This window comes from Drosophila subpulchrella, chromosome X, assembly GCF_014743375.2.
Source record: "Drosophila subpulchrella strain 33 F10 #4 breed RU33 chromosome X, RU_Dsub_v1.1 Primary Assembly, whole genome shotgun sequence".
NCBI classification, from domain to species: domain Eukaryota; kingdom Metazoa; phylum Arthropoda; class Insecta; order Diptera; family Drosophilidae; genus Drosophila; species Drosophila subpulchrella.
In genome coordinates, this window is record NC_050613.1 from 13,741,319 (window position 1) to 13,759,565 (window position 18,247).

The 18,247-nt window shown below is 43.7% G+C and overlaps 5 protein-coding genes across 6 annotated transcripts; 3 read left to right on the forward strand and 2 right to left on the reverse strand.

Annotated features, from left to right (window-relative positions):
- Positions 1–3,996: 3,996 nt before the first annotated feature.
- LOC119557662 (protein RFT1 homolog) lies at positions 3,997–6,682 on the forward strand. Its single transcript, XM_037870521.1, has 4 exons — positions 3,997–4,200; positions 4,293–4,507; positions 4,994–6,251; positions 6,315–6,682. Exons 1-4 carry the CDS (start codon positions 4,141–4,143, stop codon positions 6,450–6,452), a joined length of 1,671 nt encoding a protein of 556 aa, XP_037726449.1. The 5' UTR covers positions 3,997–4,140; the 3' UTR covers positions 6,453–6,682.
- Positions 6,683–7,962: 1,280 nt separating this feature from the next.
- On the forward strand, positions 7,963–10,565 carry LOC119557052 (histone-lysine N-methyltransferase 2D). The gene is made up of 3 exons (XM_037869598.1): positions 7,963–8,243; positions 8,309–8,630; positions 9,422–10,565. Exons 1-3 carry the CDS (start codon positions 8,052–8,054, stop codon positions 10,324–10,326), a joined length of 1,419 nt encoding a protein of 472 aa, XP_037725526.1. The 5' UTR covers positions 7,963–8,051; the 3' UTR covers positions 10,327–10,565.
- On the reverse strand, positions 10,535–13,945 carry LOC119557053 (UDP-N-acetylglucosamine transporter). Of its 2 annotated transcripts, XM_037869601.1 has the most exons (3): positions 13,674–13,945; positions 13,457–13,576; positions 10,535–12,538 (listed from the first exon to the last, which is right to left on the reverse strand). In XM_037869601.1, the coding sequence occupies exons 1-3, from the start codon at positions 13,684–13,686 to the stop codon at positions 11,601–11,603; spliced, it is 1,071 nt and encodes a 356-aa protein (XP_037725529.1). In that variant the 5' UTR covers positions 13,687–13,945; the 3' UTR covers positions 10,535–11,600. The 2 variants fall into 2 exon arrangements, with proteins under 2 accessions (XP_037725529.1, XP_037725528.1); XM_037869600.1 differs by lacking the exon at positions 13,674–13,945 and having other exon boundaries at positions 13,457–13,625.
- Positions 13,946–14,845: 900 nt separating this feature from the next.
- On the forward strand, positions 14,846–16,478 carry LOC119556376 (translation initiation factor eIF-2B subunit beta). Its single transcript, XM_037868544.1, has 5 exons — positions 14,846–15,004; positions 15,065–15,151; positions 15,223–15,679; positions 15,838–16,223; positions 16,297–16,478. Exons 1-5 carry the CDS (start codon positions 14,949–14,951, stop codon positions 16,367–16,369), a joined length of 1,059 nt encoding a protein of 352 aa, XP_037724472.1. The 5' UTR covers positions 14,846–14,948; the 3' UTR covers positions 16,370–16,478.
- An 11-nt stretch (positions 16,479–16,489) lies between these two features.
- Positions 16,490–18,019, reverse strand: LOC119556377 (phosphoglycolate phosphatase 2). The gene is made up of 2 exons (XM_037868545.1): positions 17,541–18,019; positions 16,490–17,270 (listed from the first exon to the last, which is right to left on the reverse strand). The coding sequence occupies exons 1-2, from the start codon at positions 17,928–17,930 to the stop codon at positions 16,743–16,745; spliced, it is 918 nt and encodes a 305-aa protein (XP_037724473.1). The 5' UTR covers positions 17,931–18,019; the 3' UTR covers positions 16,490–16,742.
- Between the last annotated feature and the right edge of the window lie 228 nt (positions 18,020–18,247).

An 18,247-nucleotide genomic window follows, 5' to 3' on the forward strand; every position in this document is an offset into this window, starting at 1 on the left:
CCGCTACATGTTCCAGCTTAATTACTATAATTTAATTTATATATTTTTAATTTCAGAAACATGCTGTGTATTTTTAAAATAGTTATTTTCCTACCATTTTTAATAATTTAATGACAATGATTACGCAGCACTGGCGATCTCTCCCAACCGGTTCGAGCCAGGTTCGATGTCGAACTTTACTTGGCCAAGAGAGAGAGCTCTTCGCGTTAACAGTGAAAATAATCTGCAAGTGTCCTTGACTGAACAGCTGACCAAAATTTGGGGAAAAGGCTCGACTTAAGTCTTTCCTTTGCCTTTGGCACTTTCTTAATATATTTCCATTAAAAATGCTCATTAAAATAATCAAAAACTTAATTAAAAAACTTAGTTTTGTTTAAGACAAAGTTGGTTAACATTATAACAAAGATCACCATTTGTATTCAATAAGATTTAATTTAAAATATATTGCCAAATTGTACAGTGAAGACATTTGAGAAATATCCTCTGTTATCCTTATCCTGAATTTTTCAGAACCCAAATAAAAACAAATTGGGCAAAAATGATAAGATCCTTGAACCAATTGGAGTCCTATTGAAATAATGCAACATTCTATACAAATTCTTTTCTGATTTTTTATATCTTACTTAAATCATATATTTGTTAAAGAATGCAGACCCTTAAAAGTAGGAAATAATTTAAGTGTATCAATAAAGTCCGGTCCGAATTATAAGATTAGTTTTATTCGAAAACCCGCTAATTTATGGTGTAATATCCAAAGTGATTCTTCAAATATAAAACACTTAATTTTATTGAATGATTTTCACAACGCTTAAATACATTTTTAAAGCCATTTCGCAGGTATTTTCCTATGTTTCCTTTAGCCAGTTCTCACTGTGTCCTCGCAGACTGTTGCCATGCGTGTTTGCCGTATAATTATAATCGTATCATGCATATCTGCTTTATGGCGTCGATCCGCAGAAATTGCTGCCTTATCTCGGTGCTTCCAGAAACAGCGCGAATATCCAGGGAGAGGGTCCCTGTCCCAGTCCATGTCCCAAGTCCCCACGTCCACGTCCACGTCCATGGAGGTGGATAAAGGGGCGGTGTATCCCGCCAAGGACACACCGTTAAATGCGGACAATTGCCGGCGGGGCAGCGCAAAAAAAAGGGGAGTAAATTGTTTAAAATTATCACATACTAAAGACGCCGCGAGGATGCGTCGCAGCGGAGACAAGGAACCCAGGGAAGTGCTCCTTGGCCATCTCCGCCGAAGACAAAACAAATCACATTATTAGCCGCCGTCGTTGTTGCACGTTATTTTTAAAATTTTTCGTTTCGTTCGGCCCCCGTTTGATTTTAGGCGCCAAGCCGATGTCGCCGGCGTTTGGCTGCAAATTGCGGCGACACGTCTGGAGCGTGGCAGCAGCATTCAACAGTGCACTGCGCGAAAAGTGGGCCACCCTGTTAGCACAAATTAAGAATGCATGCTATAAGGGGGGCCAAAGAAATCTCGTTGGTTTTGAAGTCACTCACCCGACGTGACTAAAAGTATGCAGCAAACTGCATAAAATGGACTAATCCCATTTTCATTGCATACTTTTCGACACATTTCTGGGTGATCCATACTATTTCTGTGGAACCTAACCAGTTTAAGCAAATGCGCCAAATCAATTTCTTTTTTACATAGAATTTATGGTATAAACGATAAGTGATTTTTATAATTTGGCTATTTTTAATCGCTTGAATATTTAAAATATATTTTGATAAGAACTTAAATAAAAGAAATCGGAGTGAAATGAAAAAAGAGTTAAGTGCTTGAATACTTATCATGCTTAAATATGTATCATTTTAAATATTTTTTTGTTTAAAAGACAATTATTATAGCAATACAAAATATTATAATGTTTGATATTATTTTGCTAAAAGCTTAAAAAAAATAATCGGCCTAAAATTAAAAAGAGTTTAATTGGATTTGATCAATTACGATATCACAACGCTTGTATAACTTTTTCTGTTGACCTTACATTTTATTTACATTTGCTTACATATATAAGAGAAAAGTTTTGAAAGGTTATATCAAATAAGGACAAGCCACAATATCAACTTGTGATCGTTTATATACATATAACATATCTTTTTAATTCACATCTATGTGTACCCAGCAATTGTATTTGTTTCATAAATTGTATCTTCAATGCAATCAAATTAGTACAAAATGTATCTATATATATATAAATTCGCTTTTATCGAGTACGTTTTTCGTTTCTTTGAGTGCACACATTCACACACATGAGCAGCGATACAAGGCGATAAGGCAAAGGAGAAAAAAAACCAAGGCAGTGAGAGCGAGAGGGGAGCAGTCGAGATAGAGATACAAGATAAGGGAGACGCCAGACAAAAAAAAAACAACTACAACAACAACGACGCAGACGAAGACGCAGCATCGCCCCTACACTGAAAAAGTGAATTTATTTACATAAATCAGGAATATATTTCACATAAGATCTCTTAAGTATCTTTCAGATACTTTTGTATCTTTCAGATATTTTCGATAAGTATTAATTCATCATAGAAGATGTGTGCATAAAGACTTTTTTTTCAGTGTACTGCCGACTCTGACGCTGCGATGCCAACAGATATCAAGCACGTCTCAATCTCAATCATTCAGGGCCGGGCTCCGGGAAAGGTTTACGTTTACGAAGCTGCCGCTGCCGCTCAATTAACAATGAAAAGTCGGTCTGGTACGTCATAATATATTTTTATCTGATTACCTGGCTGCGCTCTAGAGGTGGACCCGAAATCATTACCGATAGCCAGGTAAATCATTTTAGAAAATGTCTAAAATGTGCGTTTTAAGCTTACATTACTCTTATTAGAACATTATTGGGGACCATGTCCTTAAAAAAATCGTAAAAAAAAGTTCGAGAATTTTAAAAATGCTATAAAAAAAAGGTACTAACTCTTGATTATGATATAACAATCCTCCTTTTGGGGCTTAATCGATTTTATCGGCTATTAATATAAATCGAAAGCCCTGTATTATAACTTACCTTTTATAAAGCCCAGATTCATATCTATCTATATCATATCCATCGGCTAAAGTGCTCCTCAGCCCGTGTCACGTGACCACCCACAGGAAGCTGAATGGCAGACAGTGGCGCCGGCCGCCAGGGACCAAATGGGAGCCAGGTCCCACAACCAACCGATCCAACAGAATCGTGCGTTAGTCCGACCCGTCCCGACACACAGATATTGTATCTTTGTATCTGCGGCAAGGCGACTCCAAGCGACTGGAACAACATCATTGCTCGTCTGTCCGTCATCCGTGCTGTTGGCATTGTTTCTTCTGGTTGTGGTTGTTGTTTGTGGTCTATGTAATTTTTCGCGTGACTCCCATGTCAAGATTTGATCTTTAGCAGATCTCACTGGCCTGGTGGCGTCAGTCTCCAAGTCCCCAGGTCTCCAGGTCTCATCAATGCGACGCCGCCCGTGTCCCGACTTAAAAGCTTCATTAGTATGGGAATTACGCAAATAAATTGTAAAAACTCAACTTCGGCTTTATCAAGTCCCAAAGAGCATCTTAAAGAAGAACATATTCATTTAAGATAAGAAATCTTATTTTGTACAATAACCCAAAATTCCTGTAAATGGTAAACAAATAAGCCATACAATTTTCTCTATTCAAACTAGTTAAGTGGATGTCTATAGCTTAAAAATAGTTTACTCTTCAAAATAATGATATGTTAGGTTAGAATAATATCAAACAAAGGCAAAAAGAGGCTCATAAGGTAAAAATGATACCTTATCTGAATTATAATACAACGTACATCAAATCCACATGAAAAGAAAATCCACTCTAAAAGTAAGACAACTGGCTTTCGCGAAATTAGGTTTACTTTCAAAAATATTTCAAGTGCCACGTCAGTTCAGTTTTCAAATAACCATTTATCGATACCAGAAGGCGCGCTTGGGTATCGAAGTTCGATAGCATAACAGCTGATTCACAGCACCTGTCAATTATCGATAGGCAATAGAATCCAGATGTGAGAGAATTTTTGTGTTGTTTTGGCCAACTAATTGGGCCCTGATTCTTCCTGCTTTTGCCACTCGGACACACGGGCACTGTGACCCTGCTTGGAGGAGCCTTTCCAACGGGGTCGAATGGCGCGCAATGTGCTCGAGAGCAGCCTGCTGGGCGCCGGCTTCAGCATCATCTTTCAGGTGAGCGCACAATCCAAATCTATTTTGTGTTTTCACCCAGTACCTCGGCCATCCATTACTCATCCATCCGTCGTCATCTTATTGCCCCGCAGATACTGTGCCGCATCCTCACCTTCGGCATCAACGCGTACATCGTGCGACATGTGGGTCGCGAGGTGCTGGGCATCATGAACGTGCGCCTGCTGCTCCTGGAGAGCACCCTGCTCTTCCTGTCCCGCGAGGCCATCAACCGGGCGGCCCTGAGCGCCAATGCCCAGCAGGGCGACCGCTGCTCCTGGGCGCAGCTGATCAACCAGATGTGGCTCACGTAAGTACCTGGGGTCTGGGCACCAGGGGATCTACGTCTATTTCTGCTGGGACAACCCTGTTGTTGCCTGCGAGGTGTCCCGCCTGACGTCCTGTGAAAGGTCCACCTTCATAGCTTATGCCACTTTAGAAATGTGTTTGGTTGTCCGTTAATGCCTTGGATTAAGATCCCCGATCCTACTTATTGAGTGTCCAAGGGCCAGGACAAGAGCTTGGATAGTATCTAGGTGTCCTGCCTGACGTCATGTAAAAGTTATACATTCTTAGCCTTTACCGCCATTAAATAAGATATGTTTTAGTTGTAGAAGTTGTGTTACGTGTACCATTTACTTCCAAAGATCACAGTCAATGATAAGGCTTACCTTCCCATATCCTGTTTTAAATAACATGGAATTTGTATTCAATGGCAAGGGATACCTTCCCCATATCCTACTATGAACCTTTTATCCGTGGCTCGATTACCCACTAATCCGTGTTCTATTTTCAGGGTGCCCATCTGCGCTGTTCTGTGTGCTCCTTGCTTGTACATCTGGCTTAATTGGCTGTCGGCGGTGGACGCCATCTACGCCTCGCAGTACGAGTTCGCCTGCTATGCCGTGGCCTTCTCCTGCGTTCTAGAACTGCTAGCCGAGTCTGCTGTGTTTGTGGCTCAGGTCTTTTGCTTTGTAAAGCTGAAGATCCTGCTGAATACGCTGCACATTCTTGTGCGTTCCGCCATCTTCCTGTGGATCGTCACCGGTGATCGCAGTGCAGCAATCAATGCCTTCGCGATTGCTCAGCTCTCCAGCGCTGTGACCATTGTCCTGGGTCAATATGGCTTCTTTTACTTTTACCTGAAGGGCTTTAAGGATTTCGTGGCCCAGCAGGCGAGAAAGAAGCCGGTGACTCCGAAAGCGTGGCAGGTTTCCCTCTACGAGCACATGGATGACTTCCCCTTCAAGCAGCTGAACGATTTTCTGCCCGGCGTGATGTTCAATCCGAATGGAAAGCATTTCAACCGGGAACTGCAAACGCTAACCCTGAGCTTCGTGAAGCAGGGCGTGCTCAAGCAAATCCTCACGGAGGGCGAGAAATATGTGATGTCCGTGTCGCCGGTGCTGAGCTTCGGGGAACAGGCCACCTACGATGTGGTTAACAATCTGGGCAGCATGGCGGCCCGTTTCATCTTCCGGCCCATCGAAGACAGTTCGTACTTCTACTTCACGCAGACGTTGACCCGGGACACCAAATTGGCCAAGCAGCCGCAGGAGCGCGTCCGCCAGGCAAGCAGTGTCCTGAACAATCTGCTCCTGGGCGTGAGCTCCATTGGCCTGATTGCGTTTACCTTCGGGCAGAGCTACTCGTATCCAGTGCTGCTGCTCTACGGCGGCCCAGACTTTGTGGCCGGTGGTTTGCCGCAGAGCCTGCTGCAATGGCACTGCCTGGCGATCTATCTGCTAGCCGTGAATGGGATCAGCGAGGGATATATGTTCGCCACGAACACCAGTCGGGATATCGACAAGTACAACTATCTTATGGCCATCTTTTCGATCAGCTTCCTGGTGCTCTCCTACATTTTGACGGGGATCTTTGGCCCGGTGGGCTTCATCTTCGCCAACTGCATAAACATGCTGAGCAGGATTCTGTACAGCACCTATTATATCAGGCATCAGTATCGACCGCTTTCGCTGGATCCGCTGCTGGGCCTCTGGCCGGGAAAACTCTTCGGAGGCACGCTCTTCCTGGCCGGGATAGTCTGTTACTGGGTAAGTTTTTGAAAGTACTCGCGAGTATGCTGCTTATTTACTATATGTCCCCACTCTTTGCAGTACCAAAGTTCTGGCCTTGCCACACATCTGGGCGTGGGTGTCCTGGCTGGGCTGGCCTGCCTTCTGTCCTGGGCACTGTCCCATCGGGATCTGGTGCGTCTGGCCTGGCGTTATGGACGCCGCATCAAGATCGATTAGGGGCCTTGCCGTTTGGATTGATTTCCTCGCTTCCCTCGCACAGATGAACCGCAATAAAACGCACAGTTTGAGAAATACCGACATATTTATACATAGCTGACAATTGTAAATTAATTCCAAAATTAAGTTGTGTACTTATTGAGTGTTTGTAGAGCCTTGATTGCTTATTTAACGTTAAGACATGCATTAAAAGACAACGATTACTGTTTACAAAGTATTTTTTAAAATTACAAGGAATGGATTTCTTTGTTTTTCAATTTATATTTTTTAGGCATTTCAACATTCTTGGGAATTTTGGAAAAAAAACTAAATCCCCTTGTCAGCACCATTTACTTTTTTACATAACCATAATAATTTGTTGCTGGCTACAGCAATGCTTTCTAAATATAACTCGCTATTTAGGTTAACATGTTCAGATAATCCTTCCTTCATGAAACTCAAATCTGAAATATCTAGCTTAGCAATTTTTGTATTTTTTGTTTTTAAAGTCATAATAACATTCTTAACAATAACGAAGAAAAATTGACAGCCTATTATCCGCAATACTTGAGAGTTTGTTATTCCTTCAATGATTAGATAATCATCTTAATTAACTACATTCTTAAACCTAATTTTACATGGCTGTAATAAATGAAATTGCTTAAATCAGCAATCCTATTCTGAAGCTCTTGTATTGTCCTGAATTTGCAAGGTTAGTTCGGTGATACATAGACTTAAGAAACGTTGTAATTCGGCAGAAGACACTTGAGATAGCTTTATCCCGACAAATTTACAACTAAAGGATTGCTTTAGAACGGACTTGGCTACCGATGCTGATCAAGAATACACACATATGTATGTATGTATACTTTATGTGTTCGGAAAGGACTTCTTATCCGCGTTGCAAATTTCCTACAAAAATTACAATATCCTCTGCAATGGTATACAATTAAGGGCGTCTTTTGAAGTACCATGATTTATTTTACACTTTAAGGTTTCCTCGTCCGCATATGTATATACCTAAAATTAGTTTTTAAGCTTAGAAAACGTATGGAAATTTAAAATTGAAAATCTTATTTTACTGAAACATGCCGATGAGAAAACGGATCTAAATAACGCATTCCCATAAATAAATAAAAGTACATGATTTCCTTATTTCATTATCACAACTTGCCCGCCTCCAGCTTATCAATAACATTAAACTGAGGCAGATATTTTTATTTAATTAATTTCAAAATATTTTATTTCAAGACTAAAAGTTTGTAGATAACGTACTAACGCGTCCTACGGTGGAGTGAGTAAAAGAAAATACCAAAATATCAGTAATAAATAATCATAGTTTTATACGAAACTGCTGCGAAGAATTAACGAAAATGTGTTATTTTATAATAGGAAACATACATGAAAAAATAGAGTGTGCAATAAAAGTCCATGGTAAAGGAGTAATATTTGGGGGAAATACAAAATATTGGAGCAAATTACGAAAATACTAGCTCGCAGAATCTGGCCTTACCAATACCGGGCTGGTATTTGAACTTGGCGGTGACGGTCACACTCCATCCGAGCGCGCAAGTAATTTTTGTTTTGTTTGCAACGCTTTCCGAGGACTCAGCGGCGACCATGAAGCGAACCAAGGACGAGGACAAGGAGGAGGCGCCGGCCCAACCGGCGGCGCACAACAGCAGTGCCGGCAGCAACGGCCACGAGGCCACATCTCCCGTGGCCACCACTGCATCGGCGGCCACTTCATCCGCAGCCGTTTCGGATGCTTCGATACCAGGAGCCTCCGTTCGCACGACGGGCCGCGTCAAGGTGAGTTCGGCCTGCATCTCTGCCTCTGTCAACACTCCGGCTCACCATCCATCCATCTGCTGCAGAAACCCAAGCAGGTTTACGATCCCTCGGACAACTATGTGTCCCGGGCCAGCAGCAATCGCAATTCCCTCGGCGCAACAGGGGCATCTTCAGCCGCTGCTGCTGCTGCTGCGTCCACCGGCAATGTCCAGTCACCACCTGCCAATGCAACTGCCAAGGAGACCAGCGATTCGCAGGAGTCCACACCTAGTCCGGCCGTTTCGGAGCAGCAGGCGGCGCAGAATCGCAACTTCGACACGTGCCAGAAGTGTGGCAAAAGTGAACCCAAACGCGGCTCCGGTCACAAGAGCAACTTCCTCACCTGCAAAGGATGCATGCAGAAATGTAAATATCTATCAGTGTCCCACTTAACTTTAGAAAAACGGAATGCTATCTTACAGAAGTATCAGATTTTCAAGAAAGGCAAGGTGTTTAAGATCCATAGTTCACCAGATCCGCAAAAATTGCTACAGGGAAAATAAAGTTTTTATGTATACAGTGTTCGTAGAAGGCAAATAAATACGTTAAAGTATGATTAAGAATACATACCAATTAGCAATGTCATAACAGAAGGAACATCGTCCATGTCCGCACTTTATGCAACCATTAACATAAGATAAGATCAAATGTTTGCAACAGGTCTACAAAGTAGATAGTATACCCCAGTTAGTATTGTAGTTATTTGGGTCAATGGTTTATGATATGAAGTCTTGATAGTTAATAATTCACTTTAAAATGTATTTTATTTAATGTATATTGTTTGGCTCATATCACTTCAAACATCTCCACAGCTTAATGATAAAACAAACCCATATTTTCTTCGCACAAAGATAGTAAAAAGCAATGCAGCTCACAGAGAACACTATATTAAATTTTACAAAAATCGTTCGTCTGTCATCAGGCCAAGTGTGTCTGTCAAATCAAGTGTGTCCGTCCAATCAAAGTTCACATTTGACAACTTTTTCATTTTGCTGTCAATTTCACTAGAGTTTTTTTCAAGGACTATTAATCCAGTATCCGGGTCAATGCGACAGTGTTGTCTGCGACTAACAGCCATATCATCCATCAGATGATTTAGAATAAACAATAAAATCTGTATCAATATGTATCACCATCTTTTTTTTGTCTTCTTTCAGGGCACTTTCCGTGTTTGCCGATCAATTTCCAGAACCAGAGCACGGCCCGCAAGAAGTACAAGTGCGAAAAGTGTCGCTACTGCCAGGTGTGCAACGTTAGGGGTCGGGATCTGCCCATTTGCAGTGTGTGCGTGGAGGCCTACCATGCGGACTGCAATGATCCCACCATCAAGCAATTCAAAGTCGTCGATACCAATCCCAAGTGGAAGTGTTTCCGATGCGAGGCGAGTAATAGTGGCAATAACACCAGCCCATCCAGCGAGGAGCAGACGGGGGGCAGGAAGTCTAACGCAAGCCGCGACGACCCTCCAGTTGTGCCCAGGAAATCGAATGCCGGCAGGAAAAAGCGTGTCCAATCCGATCCCACTGGTCAAGAGAAGCCAGCGAAGATTGAAAAGCTGGGGAAACGCAGTCCACTGCTGAAAGCGGACGAGAAAAAAGACAAGAAGGAGGAAAAGAAGGAGGCCAAAAAGGAGGAGCTGCGCGAACAACCAGCTGAGGTCAAGCTGGAGAAGATAGAGAAGGAGGAGACGGTGGATATTGAGCCTGTACAGACGGAGATTCATGACCAGCCGGAGCAAAGTCAGGAATCGTCTCCCGCACGTTTGACGCCACCTCCACCGCCACCGCCACCTGCAACTGCAGAAAGCCCTGTGGACATAAAGGACCAGCCGGTAGCCACCTGGTCCGTGGAACAGGTTGTCGGCTTTGTTGCCCAGCACTATCCAAAGGAGGCGAACGTGTTCCGATACCAGGACATCGATGGCGCCTCCCTGCTGCTGCTCACCCGCCAGGATGTGATGAACGGATTCGGCCTGAAGCTGGGCCCGGCGCTGCGCGTCTTCGAACTGGTGATGTCCCTGCAGAGTCGCTCTGATGACGTGAGACTCGCCTGGTTCGAGTAACGTCCCCACCTCGTTAGCACCTAAGGTCATGCACCATATTGTAACTTTAATTCAATACTCTCATCTGGAGCCATCGCTCACCCGGTGGCAACACATAAAGCTTATATTAAGTCTTCTGCCGGATGACTTCAATTTCGTTCCAGTTTTTAAGATGTTCTGTAATTCTACACCTGCAAATGCACATACTTTGTAAATGATATCTGCTATATTTGCAAAAAATTATATGACTTTTATTTAAATTATTTTTTTAAAAGTGGGGAAGGCCAACATTTTCCTAGTTTATTGACTAAAGCTATCAAAAAGATAGATAAACCAAGGCACGTGACAATTCTGTGGGCAATTAGCCTCATTAAAAACAGTTTGGGATGGTATCATTAAAATGTTACGAGCATTTAAGTTTAACGACTTGGAATTCTTTAGTAAAAACAGGGTGTCTTTCAGATTTCGAGGAAATACATATAAATTTAATGTAATTTTTGTCAATAATTAAATAAAAACATAAATTCTACTAATTTTGTCTTTACACCTACTCCCGAATTAAAAACCTTTTTATAATTTGTCTTATTTTTATTTGAACAAAGTGACAAAATATTGAGAGTTGCGTTGACTCGATATGGAATCATACTTATAACGCTTGGCGAGTAATTCGACTTTAGTACAAATATTACAATTTTTCGAAAATAAGGTGATAATGTATAATTGCACATTAAATATAATAGTAAAGGGGTGCAAAAAATCTTTTTTGGACAATTCGAAGCTTTCAATAAGCTTTATATAAATATAACTTTTGTAAAAATTATTGAAAAATACGGCAAGGAATTGTCCAAAAATTCTCTTGTAACATTAAAACTATAAATTGTTATGAGTTCTCAACCTAATCAACTCCAAGTTGATATTTACAAAAGAATAGGAAAAGAATATGTGTCCAGTAAATGTTTTCGGTATTCTTTTGCTTGTATAAAGTAACAAGTAAAATGATATATAAAATTGTGCATTTCGAATTTATCATTTTATAATCTATACTTTACGTTAGCTATTGAATACCCTAATTATATTTAAATTACATAAATAATTAAGTATTTTTATCGTTTCTCGTTTGCTTTACATTAGAACTATCGCTTCCAAGGGGAAAGTGCTACGAATTGTCCAGACACTAATATCCATCCTAACATATATACACACAACGTGGGGAATATCAAGAACATTAGATGCAATCATCGAACGGCCTCCGGGTTGTAGACAAATACTGTTGACAGATCCGGATTCCTCCAGAGCTAGACGCGTGGCAGCAGCTTCTCCTCATCGCCGCCAGGACCCTGCATAGTCGACTTTGGCGCCGATCTGCCCGGATCATAGCCATATAGGAAGATCGAAGCGATGACCAGGCCAGCTCCGAAGCTGAACTGCAGCGTGAGATTGAACTCAAAGATGTAGATGGAGGCCACACATGAGATGATGATGGCCAGCGAGGTGGCGAAGCCCTTCAGAATGTTGTCCGCATACTTGACCACCACGGCCACTATCAAGCCACCGCCGGCCTGCAGCAGAACTAGGTACCAGACAAACACATCGTAGCCATTGAAGAATCCCCGGTCGAAGATCCTACTGCCGTCGTTTACGAAGCAGGTGATCAGGCCGAAGGGAATGCTGAGCAGACTCAACTGAACGTTCCTCATCCACACGGAGATCTCGGCGCCCTTGAGGATCTTCTCGAAGTAGATGCCCGCGAAACCGGAAAGAAAACAGGCGCCCAGTGCGGCCCACAGACCCAACATCCTGTTCTGTTCCGGTGCTCCTCCCGAGGAGGCGGCCGTGGCCGCTGCTGCAGCTCCACCGGATGAACCACTCGATGGTCCCACTGTTTGGGCCAACTGCACCAGGACAATGCCCATCACCAGGAGCAGCAATGCACCCCACTGGGTATTGAGCAGCTTGCGGCGCAAGATCACAACCGCAAACATGGCCGTGGTGAGGATCTTCAGCTGGTACGTCACCTGGTAGGTGGCTGCATCCAAATGGGAGGCGGACACATACAGCAGGTTGTTTTGTACGATGTAGACCAGCGAGGGCACACACACCTTCAGCGTGTCCATGGGATTGGCAATGATGGTCTTGTGCAGCGAACGGACGAACTTCTGGGCATCCTTGCCCTCCTCATTGAAGACCAGGAACAGGCACGTGACCAGCTTGGCGAACTCGGCCATTAGCACGGCTGCAAACGGAGGTGAGAGAATCAATCAGTAAAGATTCGGAAGAAAGTGATAAAGCCTATGGCAATTAAACCTACTCAGCTACTTCCATTAAAATTTGATTGTTGTTTTTTGGATTTTCTAATGAGTCAAACGACCCTAATTGTCCTCGATACAATTAAAAAAGTGTAGAGATATGTAGCTTATCTATAGCCACTAATTAAGAATCAAAACAATCCAAACAAAATAAAAACAGGAATTACGTGTTTGAAATTATGGTATCCGTAACCTTAGCAGAAGGTATTACAAAATATTTTAGAATTTGTGTTAAGTTAGAATTAGAAACTACATTTTTTAAAACATATAGTTTTTATTCGAAAAAACACAACCGTTTGATTTAGATTCAGAACTACTAGCGCATTAATTTCATTTGTAAAAATTGGGGAAAATAGAATATTAAAACATTTGTATTCAAAATTATGAAAAATCATTTCAAGAAGTAAATTAAAAAAGATAAGAGATGAGAGACCCCAAACTATTTTTATGTATTTTGGGTAAATGAAAAATGATCAACTATGAATCTTTAAAGTACCATTACTAAGTGATCAGAAAACCGAACGAACACAAAAATGTGAGCTAAGAACCTTTAAGAAACCCTGAAGAAATAGCTCCACTAGAAGACGCAAACAATGTTATCTAACTATTAGGTGCCACTTGCGGAAGTGGCTGCTTATCAGCTTCCTCGGCCATTCCACATCTCCCCGAACGGCAATTGCTACTACTACTCCTCCTCCCACTCCATTTTCTTTGGCTTTTTCTGCTGATGTTACTGCTTGCGTGGACAGACCCACGTTGAGGTTTCGTGGAACTGCCGCTCGGCCACCGGTTGAACCTGATGAGCCCGGTCAACCGGATGACCCCGTTGACCTGCTAGCACTCACCCGTGGAGCTGAGGAAGATGTCGCCTGGTCGGGTGCGGGCATACCGCATGCTGAGGCCCAGGATCGCATTCTGCAGGGTCAGCGTCAGCAGGCTGATGTACTTCAGGGTATTGGCGTTCACTGGTCGATGGGAATAGGAATAGGAGACGGGGGCGGGCAGGAGCGCCATGTCAGTACCGCTGGAGCAACGCCAATCGACTAAAGGCCATCTACTCACTGTGTATATTCATGCTGCTCCGCGTCAAACTCCCTTGCTTTTGTCCCCAACTCAAAAACCAATAAAAACCAAAGGCAAACAAATGCCGGAGTTGGGTTTGGTACACAATATGTGTGGATTCAGTTTCTGGCCAAGATCAGTCGACGGCGGGCCGTTCCGTTCGGCGGTTCGTTCCGTGCGATTTGGTTGGGCTGTGGCTTTGGCCAGAAGAGCAGAAGAGAAGAAGACTCCACACCGTACCGGGCGACACGTAAACAACAATCTGAGCCCGAAGCTTCTGCCAGCGGCGACTTTTTATCGCCGCCCATGTGGTTGTTGTTGCCGCGGCCAGGGGCGTAGCTTGGACTTTAATCAGGGGGGCGGAAAATCAATATAGAGAAAACAATCTGAGCAAGTCTTTTTTTACTTACACTAAGTTAAATTAAATTTAATTTACATTTTTAATGATCTAGCGGAACCCCTCAAATTCACTTTCGCGCTACGCCTATGCGTTCAACTGTTGTTGTTGCTTTTGCGGCAGAGGCCGGCTCTTCGATAGCCACAGTGTTGGCATTGCAGCGGTATTTGCGTGCACATTACATCGGTGCTTGCAAAAAAAGCTAGAGCCACTTGCAAAAAAGGCTAAACGGTGCATTGAAAGCATTTCTATAGCTAGTTAAACAAACTGATCAAGATTCTTAAGCTAAATAAAAAGAACACTATTTTAAGATTCCATTGTTTATTCCGTCTGTTGTTTTTCTGTGTTGTAGGCGCGAAGAGAAAAGAACAATAAATAACAAAAGCAAACAAAAATATTCTTTTCAAGTAACAATTCAAAAGCAATGAGAATTATATGAATTTTGTTTAGGAGACCACCGCACAAAGAGGGCTTACATTATTTTTGTTGATACAGGTGCGGCCAAACATACGTCACAACAAGAAGTTGATGAAGGCCATTCATCATCAATCACATAAAAAAGAAATCCAGAGGAACCGGAAATTAGTTTACGGCTTGATGTATTTAAGGCAAAATGCTTGTATTTATATTTAGGGAAAATAAATACATTAAATTTAGATATACAATTAATACAAAACGTTCATTCTCATTTGTTTAGCTTTTTCTATTTACACAAAGCAGCTGATTGTAATCGAAACCGGGCTGCTCATCACTAGCGTGTGCTTTCGCCAGCTCGTTTATCGATAACACACGTCCGTGTGCGATTTCGCTTGCATTTTTACAGGTAAATACCAGGCAACTTGTTTGTCAATTGTGAAACTCAAAGAAGCCAGGTCAGGATGAGGGAACAGCCACTGAAGGAGGTCACCCAGCTGATCCACGCCATCAAAGTGGGGTAAGTCTGTGGGAAGGCATTGCTTTACGGCCGGGCACTAAAGTGGGCAATCTCCTGCAGGCTGGTGGAGGGATCCTACAGCATAACCAACAAGACACTAGACATCTTCAAGTACATCATCATGAGCAAAAGCTGGCAGAATGCGGAGTGAGTTGAGCCTTTGACTGCCACCGCCAAGGATGACCCACTAACTGATTCATATCCCTCCATTTTGGCAGTGCCCTCATGCAGATTGTACGCGGCCAGTGCAAAATCCTGCAGGCAGCTCTGCCCCAGGAGACGGTCACCTCGAACATTGCCAGGCGGATCCTGAAGCTGACACGCGAAGAGTTCGACCTGCTGCACGCCAAGGTGCAGCACTTTGCGGACGACTCGCAGGCCTCGCTGTCGCTCCACAAACTGGTCACCCAGACCAGCGAGAGCAACGTGAGCGTGGACTACTCCTTGCCGCAGCAGGGATTGCGGGAGGCCCTGCTCGACCATCTGCAGGAGGTGGAAACGGAGCTGGAAACCAGTTCGGAGAACATTAGTGTGCAGGCCGAGGAGCACATCCACTCGTCGGAGATCATATTAACCCTGGGCCACTCACGCAGCGTCGAGAACTTCCTCAAGCGGGCGATTAAGAAGCGCCAGTTCCTTACTATCATCGTGGCCGAGTGTGCGCCAGCATGTCGGGTGAGTTGGGGGATCCGAAGATCCTTCTATTGACATGAGCGGGCTTGGGGCTAACTCTAAAGTTAGAGGAGACTCAAAAGCAATAGAGTAGCAAGCTCCAGTTCCTTGTCGCTTATGCTTATCACCTTACCATACTAAAATCGCTTTTCCCATTGCAGGGTCACAATTTGGCAGCTAGCTTGGCGGGTGAGAAGAACGTGGAGATCGTTGTGATCCCGGATGCAGCCATCTTTGCGATGATGTCGCGCGTCAACAAGGTAATCATCGGCACGCACAGTGTCCTGGCCAATGGAGGTCTGAGAGCGGCCTGCGGAGCCTACACGGTGGCCCTGGCTGCCAAGCACTACTCCGTGCCGGTCATCGTACTGGCGCCCATGTACAAACTATCCCCGCTGCATCTGTGCGAGCAGGATGCCTTCAACATGGTCGGCTGTGCGGAGGATGTGATCCCCTACGATTCGATTCCCGCCCGCGAGGCCAAGGTCTACAGTCCCATGTTCGACTATGTGCCACCAGAGCTGGTCACCCTTTTCATATCCAATACGTACGTAGTAATACTTCACTATATCTCTGCCTTTCAATGGCTTTATTATACTATTTATGATATTTCCCTTCAGCGGTGGCCACGCCCCCTCTTATGTGTACCGCCTACTCACGGAACTGTATCATCCCGAAGACCTGGAAATCTAAAAACGTGTTTGTCTCGTTATGTTTACAAAACTCGACTAATAAAGGCTGACCCTGAAATGTTTAGAAACAGACCTTTCCCAAATAAATTCATTAACTTCTTGATAGTAAACATTTATAAACTCATTTTAAATTCGCCTTTTATGCATTCGAAAGTAAATGCCTATTTTACAGTATAACAGTGGTTACAAATAGTTTCTGGTTTAACAATATTAAATAGGTTTTTAGGCGTTACTTAAAAGCCATAACAAAACATCTAACATTGCGGTGGATCGGTTTTCGGTTTAGAAATGTATTAGTTTCCACTCTTATGATTTTAAAGTTTCTTTCAGGTAGCTTTCTTCTTTTGATGTTCCTGCTGTGTAGGATCTTGAATCTATTTTTGAATATTTTCAAGCAGCTGCGTAAAGTCTGCCAAGCTGTCTGCATAGTAATCCGGCTGTGCTTCCACCGGGGCATTCAGCATATCCTCCTTGGTCAGGCAGCCACTGAGCACCAGGAGGGATTGGAAGCCGCAAGCCTTGCCGAACTGCACATCCTGGACCAAAGTGTCGCCGATAAAGATGCAGCGCTTGGGCTCCCGGATCTCAAACATTTCGTTAAACATCTCGCCCAAAATGGGCGATGGTTTACCCAGGAATGTGGCCTCCCGTTGAGTATAACGCTTCACATGCTCCAGGAAGTCAAAGAACCCGGCCACATTGAGATTCTCCGCCAGCGGCATGATGACATCGCTGCCACCGGCTATCAACTGGCAGTCCTCGTTCTCCTGCAGATGTCGGATGGCCTTGGCCAACTCCACATAAGAGAGATCCAGGTGGATGTCGAAGAGCACAGCGCCTACGGGCTTTTCAATGGCAAGGTGATCCACTAGCGAGGCTGCCGTGAGGTGCTCCTTGACTTGCTGGAAGGAAGAAAGTCCGTTTAGGTATTCAATAAATTCGAAAATAATTGTGTAGCCACTAACTATTTAACAAGTTTGTACCCTTTCAAAGTCATATGTTAAGATGCTAATGGCTTTACTAAAATGCCTAGATACTCTTTTAAAACTATTTAAACTTATGTTAAAGTTATAAGGATACTAGAAAAATCCGAAATGTGAAATGCAAGTCACAGCAAAGCCCCATTTATAAATATATGTACTTTGCTGTTACTTATAACTTTTTTCTCTTACCAGCGACTCGAACTCGATGTTGTGCTTACGCAACGTCTCATTGGCCTCCAGGGACATGAGGGAGAACACCCGCTCTCCCGGCTTGTGCTTCTTCAGGTACCTGACAATGGTCTTCACCGGATGAACGATGTCGTCCTCCTGGATATTCTTGGCGCCTATGTGCCGGAACTTCTCCATGTAAGCCTCCTCGGAACGGAAGCTGTTGTTGGACACGAACTTGATTTGCTTGCCGGCCGCTTTCAAGGCATTGACGGCGGGCCCGGTGTTGGGAATCCAGCCCACCAGGAGCCAGACAACGCCATCGCAGTCGCTGATGACCAGGTCAAAGGAATCGATGAACTGGCGCTGCTCCTCCAGGCTGAGCTTCAGAATGTGACGTGGCGGCGACATGGATATGGGCGGCTATATGTGGCTATATATGAACTGATGCTGGTTGCGCGCGCACCGAAATTCAACAGCCGACTGACTGCCTTTGCCGGCATTTAACCTTCAATGTCAACGCATTGACATTGTTCCCCCGATTCCTCGGTCACTGAAATACCTATATACATATGTGTTGTATCTTTTATTACACGATTTAGCTAAGCGAGCTGAGTGGCTCGTCCGATAAGATTTCTTATGTAAATAGATGCTTCTTCTGAGTGGGAAGCGGCATGGAAGACGCGTGCTTTGGCTACTTCCTGGTGTTATCTTTCGCAAAACAATGA